The sequence below is a fragment of the Anomaloglossus baeobatrachus genome, chromosome 12 (genome assembly GCF_048569485.1).
Source record: "Anomaloglossus baeobatrachus isolate aAnoBae1 chromosome 12, aAnoBae1.hap1, whole genome shotgun sequence".
In the NCBI taxonomy this organism is placed as follows: Eukaryota; Metazoa; Chordata; class Amphibia; order Anura; family Aromobatidae; genus Anomaloglossus; species Anomaloglossus baeobatrachus.
Window position 1 is genome coordinate 127476363 of NC_134364.1, and position 14904 is coordinate 127491266.

Below are 14904 nucleotides of genomic sequence, written 5' to 3' on the forward strand. Positions count from 1 at the left end.
TAGTGTGGGGGTATAATGTGTAGCAGAGGATGTTGGGTGCTGGGGTGTAATATGTACCAAGTAGTATATAGTGCGTGAGTGGAACATGTACTGGGGATGTATAACGTGTACCAGCGAGTGGTATAGTGTAAGGGTACCTAGGGGTGTAGTGCAGGGATGTAACATGTATTGGAGGTGTAGTGCGAGGGTATAACTTGATCTGGGGTTGTATAGTGTGACGCCCTGGCAAAACCAGGTAGTCACAGAAGTAGTCCACGGTCCTTGATTCCAACACAAAAACCCACACCCTGGTACAATACACAGCCATTAAAGCCTAGCCACCCCCTCATGACAATAGGGACACACCAGTGGGCGGGATCAGGCGGATGAGAACGTCCTGAGGTATCAGGGGCGGGAACACAGTAGAACAGTGGACACTGTAGTCAAGCACTGACAGTTGAAGTGGAGAGTTGACCGTTTGACAGTGTAGTTAGGGGTAGGGGCCCCTGGACTACCGGACTAGGTGGCAGACGGCAAGCAGGACCATAGGCGACGGAGATCCGGTTGCGGAAGACCTTAAGTGGACCGGGGCAGGATTGTAGTCTGCCGGTGCTGACAGCGGGAATCCGGTCCGGAGGCCGTGCACAGTCGGGGTACCTGGACCCTAGGACGAGGAAGGTTGCATGCCCCCTTGTTAATTGACCAGCCTGGGACAAGGTTTCAGGCCTTGTTCCACAGAAGCCCAGAGAGCAAAACTGAAGCCCAACGCGGGGGATAGGGTGTCCATCAGAAACCACAGAGATCCCAAGGGTCAGGTTTCGTGGGCCACAACTCCCAAACATACACAGTACCGGGAGTGGACTTCCCCGTTCCAAGCGGAGTTGTCCGAGCGAAGACACAAACACTGAGTGCAGGAGGAAGGGACCCCTGTTTGCTACACCCGGGTGTGGGACCTGAATACACCCACCAAAGGCGACCGGTCACCGGCAACTTGGTTTACCACTGGACTTGTGTGTGATTCTTTGAACTTGAGTACACCATTGATCCCCGGTCCAAACCGACACGCCACCTCCAGCAGCCATTACTCCCGCGTACTTGGGCCCCGGGACTACTCCTCTCCTACCTGTGGAGGGGATCCCATATTGCTGCCCCGCTCCATCAGCCTCGGGGGCCCCATCACCAGGCAGCGGCAGTGCTACCAATACCTCACCGCAACCCACAGGTGGCGTCACAGACACATCAACCCCCTGTAAATACTCCTTTCCTACGGTTGTGAGGACGGCCGTGCCAGCCCGGGTCTGGTCACCACGTGAGCCGCAGCAACGAACCTGGATCTCAGCGGCCCCAGAAGCGGCAGTGGCCCTTGTCTGCAACATATAGTGCAGTGGTATATCATGTATCGGGGATGTTTAGTGCAGGGGTATACAGTGTACCGGGTTGTATAGTGTGGGGGTGTAATATGTATAAAGTGGCGTTTATGCAGGAGTTGAACATGTACCAGGGGGGTGTATTTGTGTGTGTGTGGTGTATAGATCAGGGGTAGAATGTGTACCGGGGGAACGTATATTGTGCAGGGGTATAATGTGTTCTGACGGATGTGTGTGTGTGTATAATATATTGTACCTGGGAGTATAGTGTGGGATGTAACATTTACTGGGGTGGTATAATGTGTACCAGAGGGTGTATAGTGCAGGAGAATAACATGTAGCAGGGGGTGTTTGCTGTGGGTGTGTGTATAGTGCCGGGGTATAAGTGTACCGGGTTATATAGTGGGGAGGCTGAATATGTACCAGGTGGTGTACCGCTATGGTAGAACGTGTACAGTGGGGTGGTATAGTGTGGGGGGCCATGTGTGCAGGGGGGGTTATAATGCAGAGGTATAATGTGTACTGGGGCGGTGTATAGTGTAGGGTTACAACGTGTACCTTGCAGTATATAATGTCTACCATTGGGCAGAGTTTAGTGTGGGGGTAGAATGTGTATCGGGGGGAGTATATTGTTCCTGGGGTAGTGAGTTCTGTTACTCGGTCCCATCTTTTCTTGCTCCCCTATGTTGTGGTGCAGCCCCTTGTCGCTGCTGTTTGCGATGCGGCCCCCTGACGCCGCTGGTTGCGGTGTGGCCCCCTGTCGCCGCTGTTTGCGATGCGGCCCCCTGACGCCGTTGGTTGCGGTGTGGCCCCCTGTCGCCGCTGTTTGCTGTGTCGCCCCCTGACGCTGCTGGTTGCGGTGCGGCCACCTGACGCCGCTGGTTGCGGTGCGGCCCCCTGACGCCGCTGTTTGCGGTGCGGCCCCTGACGCCGCTGGTTGTGGTGGGGCCCCCTGACGCCGCTGGTTGCTGTGTCGCCCCCTGACGCTGCTGGTTGCGGTGCGGCCACCTGACGCCGCTGGTTGCGGTGCGGCCCCCTGACGCCGCTGGTTGCTGTGTCGCCCCCTGACGCCGCTGGTTGTGGTGGGGCCCCCTGACGCCGCTGGTTGCTGTGTCGCCCCCTGACGCTGCTGGTTGCGGTGCGGCCACCTGACGCCGCTGGTTGCGGTGCGGCCCCCTGACGCCGCTGGTTGCTGTGTCGCCCCCTGACGCCGCTGGTTGCGGTGGGGCCCCCTGACGCCGCTGGTTGCGGTGCGGCCCCCTGACGCCGCTGGTTGCGGTGCTGCCCCCTGACGCCGCTGGTTGCGGTGCGGCCCCCTGACGCCGCTGGTTGCTGTGTCGCCCCCTGACGCCGCTGGTTGTGGTGGGGCCCCCTGATGCCGCTGGTTGCGGTGCGGCCCCTGACGCCGCTGGTTGCGGTGCGGTCCCCTGACGCCCCTGGTTGCGGTGCGGTCCCCTGACGCCGCTGGTTGCGGTGCGGCCCCCTGACGCCGCTGGTTGCGGTGCTGCCCCCTGACGCCGCTGGTTGCGGTGCGGCCCCCTGACGCCGCTGTTTGCGGTGCGGCCCCTGACGCCGCTGGTTGCAGTGCGGCCCCTGACGCCGCTGGTTGCGCAGGAATCGTATAATATAAGTACATAGTGAGCGTCTTGAGTGATAGCTCCAGGTTTGATCATTAACCCCTGCAGGTTCCCGCTTGTGGCACTGACACCGCTCTACCTTATACCGTATGATTAGATCACCACATACAACTACCTCTGATAAAGCTGCTCCTGTCACCGCGGATGATAATGTTACTGCCATCATCTGGGACAATCCTCAAACAATGGATCAAGACTTTCAGCAAGACATGAGGGCAGGTGAGATCTGGGGGTTACTGGCTCCTCAGCAGGGGACCTCCCCTCATTGATGGCACTTGTTTGCTTTTGCCATTGTCTCTGGGGGGAGGCGGCTGCACTTGTATGAGCTTTTGTGTCCAGCCAGTTTGGGTTGTTTGTGATGTCAGGTAGGGATGTTTTGCTATGGCTGGTCTGAGTTCAGGTGGGGTGGTCCTGGCCGAGTCTATACATCACAGAATTTGGGGTAAGTAAACACTCGGTATTGGGTACTCCGATCGCTGCTGCCTTTTGCTGCACTCCAGGATGACTGCTTGTATCACACCTCACAATTAGGACAGTCAGCGAGTCCATGATTAGATGTCTACACTCCTGCAGGTAAGGAAGGGTTAAAACGAATGGCCCGTCCCCCTTTGCACACACCTCTGCCAGGTAAACAGGCCTTAAGGCGGAAGTGTTGGGATATCGGAGGAGGACCTGGCTGGCGACTGCGGAGTATGAGGTATGTCACCTGAAACTATATATCTGTGAAATGCAAGCGTTCACCGCGCAGGTGACGGCCTCGATCTCACCACCTGTGACGGTGAGGGGGCTACGTCCACAGTCTGATTATTGATAGTCGGTTGATCTTATAGTGTTTTTTCCCCAGTGTGGTAAGCCTCTGGTCACACCAGTACCGCAGTCACCTGTGCTGTGTCTTCAGACCTCACTCACTTAATGTTTTTGCTAATAATGAGCTGCAAATATTAGCATTAACTAATACTTCTCAATTACAGCAGGACATTGTTCCCCAAAAAAGGTGGTCTCCTATAACAGTGCCAGACTAAATGTAAAGTCCTACTGATGTATCAATCAATCAACAGGTGTGGGGTTTGTGGAGGGTCCCCTGTGCAGCCCCCACTTACCCCACATCCTCACATTAAGATTGACAGGAAATCTTTAATTAATGCTGCCCGGTCTCGGTATTAAGGTGTGGTGGTTTTCTGCGGCATAATGATGCCTTTCCTCAGTTCAGATTGCAGCAGGAAGGAGACTAGCTCTGCTTCTGTCTGACTCAGACCGGTACGAGAAGCCAGATGCTATCCCTATGACAGGCGGCAATTTCCAGCTCTTAATTAGGCTTGTAACATCAAGATAATTACATATAAGTACGAGGATACGAGTTAGGGAGGAAAGCGTATACACGTAAGCTATGTAGCAGTTATATACTCATGCATAGGAGCAGTATTATAGTAGTTATATACTCATGCATAGGAGCAGTATTATAGTAGTTATATACTCATGCATAGGAGCAGTATTATAGTAGTTATATACTCATGCATAGGAGCAGTATTATAGTAGTTATTTTCTTGTACATAGGAGCAGTATTATAGTAGTTATTTTCTTGTACATAGGAGCAGTATTATAGTAATTTTATTCTTGTACATAGGGGGTAGTATTATAGTAGTTATATTCTTGTATATAGGAGCAGTATTATAGTAGTTATATACTCATGCATAGGAGCAGTATTATAGTAGTTATTTTCTTGTACATAGGGGGCAGTTTTATAGTAGTTATATTCTTGTACATAGGGGCAGTATTATAGTAGTTATATTCTTGTATATAGGAACAGTATAATAGTAGTTATATTCTTGTACATAGAGGCAGTATTATAGTAGTTATATTCTTGTACATAGGGGCAGTATTATAGTAGTTATATTCTTGTACATGGGGGCAGTATTATAGTAGTTATATTCTTGTACATGGGGGCAGTATTATAGTAGTTATATTCTTGTATATAGGGGGCAGTATTATAGTAGTTATATTGTACATGGGGGCAGTATTATAGTAGTTATATTCTTGTACATGGGGGCAGTATTATAGTAGTTATATTCTTGTACATAAGGGCAGTATTATAGTAGTTATATTCTTGTACATAGGGGCAGTATTATAGTAGTTATATTCTTGTACATGGGGGCAGTATTATAGTAGTTATATTCTTGTACATAGGGGCAGTATTATAGTAGTTATATTCTTGTACATAGGGGCAGTATTATAGTAGTTATATTCTTGTACATGGGGGCAGTATTATAGTAGTTATATTCTTGTACATGGGGGCAGTATTATAGTAGTTATATTCTTGTACATAGGAGCAGTATTATAGTAGTTATATTCTTGTAAATGGGGGCAGTATTATAGTAGTTATATTCTTGTACATGGGGGCAGTATTATAGTAGTTATATTCTTGTACATGGGGGCAGTATTATAGTAGTTATATTCTTGTACATGGGGGCAGTATTATAGTAGTTATATTCTTGTACATGGGGGCAGTATTATAGTAGTTATATTCTTGTACATGGGGGCAGTATTATAGTAGTTATATTCTTGTACATAGGGGGCAGTATTATAGTAGTTATATTCTTGTACATAGGGGCAGTATTATAGTAGTTATATTCTTGTACATAGGGGCAGTATTATAGTAGTTATATTCTTGTACATGGGGGCAGTATTATAGTAGTTATATTCTTGTACATGGGGGCAGTATTATAGTAGTTATATTCTTGTATATAGGGGGCAGTATTATAGTAGTTATATTGTACATGGGGGCAGTATTATAGTAGTTATATTCTTGTACATGGGGGCAGTATTATAGTAGTTATATTCTTGTACATAGGGGCAGTATTATAGTAGTTATATTCTTGTACATAGGGGGCAGTATTATAGTAGTTATATTCTTGTACATAGGGGCAGTATTATAGTAGTTATATTCTTGTACATATGGGGCAGTATTATAGTAGTTATATTCTTGTACATAGGGGGCAGTATTATAGTAGTTATATTCTTGTACATAGGGTCAGTATTATAGTAGTTATATTCTTGTATATAGGGGCAGTATTATAGTAGTTATATTCTTGTACATAGCGGCAGTATTATAGTAGTTATATTCTTGTACATAGGGGCAGTATTATAGTAGTTATATTCTTGTACATAGGGGCAGTATTATAGTAGTTATATTCTTGTACATAGGGGCAGTATTATAGTAGTTATATTCTTGTACATAGGGGGCAGTATTATAGTAGTTATATTCTTGTACATAGGGGCAGTATTATAGTAGTTATATTCTTGTACATAGGGGCAGTATTATAGTAGTTATATTCTTTTATATAGGGGCAGTATTATAGTAGTTATATTCTTGTACATAGGGGGCAGTATTATAGTAGTTATATTCTTGTACATAGGGTCAGTATTATAGTAGTTATATTCTTGTACATAGGGGGCAGTATTATAGTAGTTATATTCTTGTATATAGGGGCAGTATTATAGTAGTTATATTCTTGTACATAGGGGGCAGTATTATAGTAGTTATATTCTTGTACATAGAGTCAGTATTATAGTAGTTATATTCTTGTACATAGCGGCAGTATTATAGTAGTTATATTCTTGTACATAGGGGCAGTATTATAGTAGTTATATTCTTGTACATGGGGGCAGTATTATAGTAGTTATATTCTTGTACATGGGGGCAGTATTATAGTAGTTATATTCTTGTACAGTATTGTAGCCTCTATAGCTGCTGGTGGTTTGATAAGGCTGAGCATACATGGTGAAAAAAAATAGTGAGTGGAATGCAATAAAGCATTGCACTCCACCCGCGCCCATGTTTCTCTATGGAGCCGCTCTCATGAGCAATTTTTTTTTTCTCAGTCCTAATCGGACCAAGAAGACAATGGCAGCATGCTGCGGGTGGAATCCGATTTATTTTCTTACTCCCATACAAGTCTGTGGGTGCGAGAAACATTGTATTGCTCTCTCATTACTCCGGTGCAGTGCGAGTGCAGTACGAGAATGGCATCGGTTTACAATGGAGGAGATAGGGAGATTACGCCCTCCGTTTCCCTCGCAGCGCCCGCCCTGTCCTCCGCGGCTGTGCTGTGATCCCAGGGTCGGACCACAGTGGCATGGCAGTCGTGTGACACTCGGCTTACACTCCAGCAGAGCGGCAGCCGAGTGTCATGCAATGGACTCTCATTAATGCCCGTGCGGATATCTGTGGTGACTTGCGATGGTACGTGGTGATGTGCTGTGTGTTGGTGCCTGTCATTTATGAAGTTCTGATTATTCCTCTTGTTTTATTCCAGTCCAGCTGCTGTGGAGAAGTCATTGAAAATTGGGTCTAATCAGAGTTAGTGAATTATCTCTGACCTCTCAGATGTGTAATGACTTCAGCAAACAATAAATAATAAAAATGGCAGAAACTCAGACTGTTATCCCAAATCCGGACCCCATAGAGAAGGGGATTGATACCGTTGACTTTCTCGCTTTGCAAAAGACTCCAGAGAAAAAGGTCCGGAGCGTCGGCTTCTATGAGCTGGACGTCCTGAGGAACACGTCGGAAGACACCGAGACCACCAACCTTGTAAAGTGTGAAGTTACAGAAGATGATGATAAAGGTGGCGAGGACGCTGATAAAGGTGGCGAGGACGCTGCTCAGGACGGTCAACCTCAAGAGCATAACGACCCTCCTCCCAACTACTTTGACCAAACTCTGCCCTCATCACCCAAACGCTGCCGAAAACAGAGCAATCCGACGTGTCTGTGCAAGGAATGTGTGGAGAACTACATGAACATGTGTGAGAACGGTGCGGAGCCGGCCCCTGATGACAAGGACGAGGTCACAAGTGTGGATGAAAAGTCCCTGAGAAGCAGAAGTGGCTCGGAGACTTCAAGACGCACAAACTCCTCTGAGGACGACTTTGTGGGCACAAAGTATGAAGATGCCCAAGTTACCCTGCCCTATCCCAATGACAAGCGGGCACCGGAGAGCATTACGAGGCTGAGCAATGCCGGCTTGTACGACCCCAGTGACGACCACAAGGGGAAGGAAGAGGAGGATAATGCCTCGCAGGTGGTCATCAGAGCTGCTTTCTTTGTTGAACACCCTCCTTTTGAGGATCAGAAGAAGAATGTCCACATGGATACGTGTGACAATATGGATGTGGAAAAAGGAGATCCTGAGAGCCAGCCTTTAATTCGTCTGACCCGGAGGTCTGTGGAGAGAGAGCCAGAGTATCCCGAGCTCTGTATGTGTCACCTGCCCTGCCTGAAAATCGTGGGCTCCTTCATCCTCTCCATGGTTATGTTCCCAGCCTTGCTCTATGCGGCGTACGCTTGGCTTCCCTTCGATGCTCCGCTCATACCAGATGTGCCGTCCAGACTCGTGTACACTTTACGGTGCTCGACCTTCGCCTCATTCCCCATCATTCTGGGTAAGGATGCTCTAAAATAATCTCCTCCAGCTCATCTTATACCATTGCTGTCTATGACATCACTGTCCATACATGTTCACGCTCTGTGTTGAGGAGCGTGCATATGTTGTTACTATCTAGATAGGAATAAGCTACCTTTGGCCACAGCCTATGCCATGTTAGACCAGAAGGATCGGGTAGATGTTAACATGCCAAACCCTTTTTCCTCTTAATTTTTGTCTTCTCTCCCCAGGTGTTATGATCCACGGGATCTCGCGTCTCTGCACTTCTTCCTATGATCCGTTTAAGCCTCAGGAGCGAGAAGTTACAATACACAGGCGGTTTGTGAAGCAGGGCACCTTCCTCTTCGTCTTGTTCTTCTTCAACCTCTCGGTTCTGGCCACCTACCTGCCCCAGCAGCAGCTGAAGTTCATCCCGCTCCTCACCTGTCTCTTCGCTCTATCCCAGTAAGTCCTTTCCCTCCTTACCTCTTTTTTGGGACTGCTGTACTCGATTGTTCCTGGCCTGGACCTCCGCCCGGGGCTGGCCCGGACCTGACCTCCGCCCAGGGCTGGCCCGGACCTGACCTCCGCCCGGGGCTGGCCGGACCTCCGCCCGGGGCTGGCCGGACCTCCGCCCGGGGCTGGCCGGACCTCCGCTCAAGTAATCGCAAAAAAGTCACTTCATGCATCAGACACAATTCGGAACCTTCGTCAGGTCCGTATTTAGAGCAGGCGCTGAGCGCGGGGTCAGCTGACGCTCTGGCGGAAAAATAAAAATTTTCAGACTTTGTAACAGTCACGGCTGCGTGAGCGGGCAAACAGCTGTGATCAGGAGGGGTCTACAGGGCAGAGTTACACGAATGGGTTAGGGTTTCACTAATGTATTGATGCCTTCACGACATCCACCGTAATGTGTAGGAAAAAATTAAAAAATAAAGTTCAAATTGCCCCCTCCTTTTTCCACATTAATACCGGAAGACCCCCCCAGCAGCGCCATACATAGAAGAGTGGAGAGTTTGGAGCCCCCCCGCGACTGTCAGCTCTTGGCGGTAATACACACTGGGTATGGGGTGAGATCGCCCCGTGAGCCCCCTCTATACACACACCAGCACTTGAGATGTCAGTAAGGGGTTAGATATTATTCTAGCACCACTATTAATATATTAATCGCATCCTCCTGATCAGACGACCACCCGCAGCCGTGACTGTTAAAGTGTGAAAATGTAAAGGTTTCCAGCAGAACGTCGGTTGATCCCGCGCTCCGCACCTGCTCTGACTATATGACTGACAGGGGCTCCGGTCACTGTCTGCTGAGTCCTACCGAACCTTGGCAAATGGGCATTTGTGATCGCGCTCGCTGCAGATTACCAGATCGTGTACACGTCAGCGGATCACTCAATGGGGACAAACCGCCGGATCTCCAAAGACCCTGGTGTTTACTAAATAAACCCCTCATAATGGCCACAGGGAGATAAGACAGGAGCAGCTCTTTGGACTGGACTGTTTTGGCCATGTTATGAGATCCTGGATTGGCTGCACCCCCTGCTCTCCCCGTATGTTGAAAAATGGGTCTTTTGAAGCATTGTGACAATTTTTTTTCTTTTTCAACCAAAACACTGTAAATAACGCTTAGAAACTATGGGGAGGTGGAAAAAAACTGGTGTTTTGGCTACTAAAAAGAGAAAAAAATCACTGACAATATCCAGGTGACTTAGCTGCTAAGAACAAGTAATGCTTCAAAAGCACTGCAGCGTTTATGCTGCCCAACATGGGGTTTTTTGGGATATCCCCCCCCCCCCCCCTCCCCTTTCAGTGGCTATCCTTTGCCCTCATTCCTTTCTATGGGTGATAACCTGCTGCAAAGATGCAGTCACATTCTGCCGTTCTCAAGTTTAGGTTTCCAGGTCATTGCTGCTATATAATTAATGCTGTCAATGCGCTGTTTTGCTGCTCTTGCACATATAGCCCAGCTTTTCAGTCCATTGTGTGATGTAAATGATGCCTTGTAAAGAGATGGCCGCGTCCCGATGGGTGAAGATATCGTCCATATTTTACTCCATCCAGGCCATACTGCACAGCAACGCTTCAACTACAAAGTCTTTATCAAGTGTAACAGATAGTGCAGAGAACAGCGTATTTACGGTCCAAAATCACACCTGACCACCAATCATTACTGACGCCTCCAAGGGATCACTAACATATCAAAACGTCTCCGTTCTTCGGTCACTGTTCCCAAACTACTGCGAAAAGAATAAAAAAACACATTAGGGGCATAATATAAAAAAAAAACAAAAAACAAACCTCAATAAGACCATTACCAGCCAATAACCAAAGAGAACCTAGCCCAAGAGACAAACCCTCCCCGGCCATACTCAATATTTAACCTATTTGGATAAAGACTATCCAGTACAAGGATCCAGCACAGCTTTTTTTTTTTTTCTTTTTTCTTTCAAAAGATGAAGTCTACTGGGCTGACTAAAGGTAGTCTGTGTCCTTTTTAGAAGAACCTACATCAGACCTAGCCAAAAGATCCTTAATTTCTTCACCATCGAGTGATTTTCCATCTTTTTTTTTTTTTTTTTTTTTTTTTTTTTTCCTCCCCTTCTTCAGAGAGCCATAACTTTATTTTTTTTTTTAATTTTTCCATCAATCTTGCCATATCAGGGCTTGTTTTTTTGCGGGACAAGTTGTACTTTTGAATGTAACCATCGGTTTTACCATATAGTGTACTGGAAAATGGCAAAACATTCCAAGTGTGGGAAAATTGCAAAAAAAAGTGCGACTACCCGATTTTGTTTTTGGGATATTTTATTCACAGTGTCCTCTATATGGTAAACCTGATGTGTCGGTGTGATGGCTCAGGTCGGTACGAGTTCATAGACACCAAATATGTATAGGTTTACTGTTATCTAAGGGGTTAAAAATATTCACAAGTTTGTCCAAAAAATAATGCACTATTTTTTAGTTTCACATATTTTATTGATTTTTCAGCAATACAATACAAACAATTCAAATGATACTTTCCCCTATCCGGGGTTACAAAAATTGAGCACTTTTTGTGCCATTTCCACGACCTGCAGCATTCTGGTTTTTTGGGATATGAGGCTCAGTTGTGGCTAGTTTTTGCGTCTTGAACTGACGTTTTTATTGGTACCATTTTTGAGCAGATGCTACGTTTCGATCGCATGTTATTGCATTTTGCGCAAAATATGTGGCGACCAAAATGTAATTTTGACGTTTGCAATTTTTTGCCGCTGCGCCGTTTACCGATCAGATTAATTGACTTTATATTTTGATAGATCAGGCATTTCTGAACCCGGTGATACCAAATGTGTATTTTTTTTTTTAAATTTTTTTTTATAACCCTTTAATTTTCAACGGGGGGTGATTTTGAACTTTTAGGTTTTTTAACTTTTTAAAACTTTTTTTTATATTTTTTTTTTTATTTTACTAGTTACCCTAGGGGACTGAGGATCAGCAGTCTGATCGCTTGTTCCTTTCTGTAGATTACAGCTCTGATCTGCAGAAAGGCTGCTCTCCTCTCACAGACGGTGCTCTGCTGGGCGTAAGAGGAAGTGACTCATGATGGCTACAGGAGTCATCACATGACCCTGTGCTACCATAGCAACCATCAGATCCACGTGATCACATCACGTGACTTCCAATGGAGCTGGTAAGTGAATGCTTACTGCGGCGCGTGGTTTCATCTCACTCACACTTAGACAAGATGTAAGGAGTTAACAGGCACGAGTGCAGAGCAGATCCACTCGTGCCTGATAGCCGCACGTCAGCTGCCGGCGGGGATTAACCTGACACAATCCTTGATATAACCCAGTACATCATGTGTCGTGAAAAGGTTAAGAATAGAGCCGCGTCCTCGATCCCCGGCTGTCCTTTAGAGAGCAATGGCGAGGGTTTCCTTGCTGTGTGGGCCCGGTTTCCTCCTAGCCGCGCGGGGCCCGGTTTCCTCCTAGCCGCGCGGGGCCCGGTTTCCTCCTAGCCGCGCGGGGCCCGGTTTCCTCCTAGCCGCGCGGGGCCCGGTTTCCTCCTAGCCGCGCGGGGCCCGGTTTCCTCCTAGCCGCGCGGGGCCCGGTTTCCTCCTAGCCGCGCGGGGCCCGGTTTCCTCCTAGCCGCGCGGGGCCCGGTTTCCTCCTAGCCGCGCGGGGCCCGGTTTCCTCCTAGCCGCGCGGGGCCCGGTTTCCTCCTAGCCGCGCGGGGCCCGGTTTCCTCCTAGCCGCGCGGGGCCCGGTTTCCTCCTAGCCGCGCGGGGCCCGGTTTCCTCCTAGCCGCGCGGGGCCCGGTTTCCTCCTAGCCGCGCGGGGCCCGGTTTCCTCCTAGCCGCGCGGGGCCCGGTTTCCTCCTAGCCGCGCGGGGCCCGGTTTCCTCCTAGCCGCGCGGGGCCCGGTTTCCTCCTAGCCGCGCGGGGCCCGGTTTCCTCCTAGCCGCGCGGGGCCCGGTTTCCTCCTAGCCGCGCGGGGCCCGGTTTCCTCCTAGCCGCGCGGGGCCCGGTTTCCTCCTAGCCGCGCGGGGCCCGGTTTCCTCCTAGCCGCGGCCGTTATTCATCCACTCATGAAATTATAGGAGACAAAAGGAATCCTCCTCCTTCTTTCTTTGGTAGTCGCCCAGTAGATCGGTTTATTGTAAATCTAGAGCCCTAGATCTAAATGTATGAAGATCACATTTCGGGTATCCTCGTTTCAGAAATGTCCGTCAGGCACTAAGTCCTCAGAGACTATCCTTCTCACCCAGGGTCAGGACTCCACCGCTCTATGCGGATAGCAGCCATTGAATTGCAAAACACTGTTCCCATCAGTCACCTTCATAAAAATAAAGCCCACCTTATACACCGATGTATCCAAGACAAGATTTGCATCTCTTTATTAGAGCATACCATGTCGGGAGCTGGTGGCGCTACATTGACGACATCTTTACACTTTGGCATGGTAGAATTGATGACTTTTTTTGCCTTTTGGGGACATCTTAATGGGGTGTTTCTTGTATTGAGGTTTACGTTGGTATGGTCTAATAGATACAGTTCTTGGAGGCATCAGTAATGATTGGTGGTCAGGGGATTTTGGACCATAAATACCCTGTTCTGGGCACTATTGATAGACTTTGTAGTTGAGATGTCGCTGTATGACCTTGGTGGAGTAAAATATGGACTGATCGGTTTCTTCTTTGGGACGCGTTCATCTTTTTACATGATATATTTATTTCCCGTGGATCCGTTGTCCTGATCCTGGGCCTCTAATGTGATGACTTTGTGTTTTCTTCACATCTGCATGGTTTTTGCTACATTGTTGCTACAAACTTTTTTTCTTTTGTCAAAATGACGCCTGTGTGTGTGCGCAGTGAAGCTTAATCTTTCACCTTTTTCCCCGTTACAGGCTTATTTACTGGCTCTCCTTCGCCGTCGGGCGATCCTTCCGCGGTTTTGGTTACGGCCTGACGTTCCTGCCGCTGCTCAGCATGATGATCTGCAATCTCTACTTCATGTTTGTCGTGGAGCCAGAAAAAATGGTCTTTCTGGGAAGCAGAGTTGTACCCCAGCATTGATGGCAGACCCCCGAGGACCACTCCATGGCAGCCACAGTCATCTCTGCGGCTTCCTCACCGCACAGGGCGAGTAGAGTTGGGGACAGTAACATTATGACTAAAGAACATTAATGCAGGTTTAGGGATATTTGGAAAGTTTTCTTAGTCACTGCCTATAAACACCCACAGTCTTCCAACAAAGCAAAATGGCTCCATCTAATGACTAGAAAAAAGCAAAATGCACCGTCATCTAGAGCTACCTGGTCTGTGCCGACATCAGCTCATTCACACAATCAAGCGATGGCATTGTGTGAAGGATAATAAATAACCGGTCACAACAGCATTTAACACTGTCCCTGCAGTGAATGGGGGTTCTGCCTCCCACTCTGTGCTGTGGGGGTCTTGATACTTTTAAATGCAAGGTTTGTGGTGGGTTTTATTACTTTCTGTAGCAGATATCTTTAATTTTCTATAAATGAAGATAAAATTCTGTTCATCTCTATTTATTAGGAGCCTTCTGATCAGTTGTAAATAAAAAGTATTGTAATATTCATCATGGCTGAGTGTTATTATTAACCAATAAACTGGAAATGGAAGAGTTCATTAGTGACATCACCAGAGATCAGCGGTGACATCACTGAGAACACCTCCTATCCATCACCAGAGATCAGCAGTGACATCACTGAGAACACCGCCTATCCATCACTAGAGATCAGAGGTGATATCACTGAGAACACCGCCTATTCATCACTAGAGATCAGCAGTGACATCACTGAGAACACATCCTATCCATCACCAGAGATCAGCGGTGACATCACTGAGAACACCTCCTATCCATCACCAGAGATCAGAGGTGACATCACTGAGAACACCTCCTATCCATCACCAGAGATCAGCAGTGACATCACTGAGAACACCTCCTATCCATCACCAGAGATCAGCAGTGACATCACTGAGAACACCT

General features: G+C 47.9%; 1 protein-coding gene across 1 annotated transcript; it reads left to right on the plus strand.

Annotated features, from left to right (window-relative positions):
• The first annotated feature begins 3622 nt into the window (after nt 1-3622).
• On the plus strand, nt 3623-14493 carry TMEM79 (transmembrane protein 79). The gene is made up of 4 exons (XM_075330772.1): nt 3623-3680; nt 7297-8424; nt 8657-8870; nt 13793-14493. Exons 2-4 carry the CDS (start codon nt 7404-7406, stop codon nt 13959-13961), a joined length of 1404 nt encoding a protein of 467 aa, XP_075186887.1. The 5' UTR covers nt 3623-3680; nt 7297-7403; the 3' UTR covers nt 13962-14493.
• The last annotated feature ends 411 nt before the right edge of the window (nt 14494-14904 follow it).

Coding starts and splice junctions, on each gene's coding strand:
- TMEM79 (XM_075330772.1), top strand. CDS start 7,404: ATGGCAGAAACTCAGACTGTTATCCCAAATCCGGACCCCATAGAGAAG. Junction 8,425..8,656: donor CTCATTCCCCATCATTCTGG/GTAAGGATGCTC, acceptor TTCTCTCCCCAG/GTGTTATGATCCACGGGATC. Junction 8,871..13,792: donor TGTCTCTTCGCTCTATCCCA/GTAAGTCCTTTC, acceptor TCCCCGTTACAG/GCTTATTTACTGGCTCTCCT.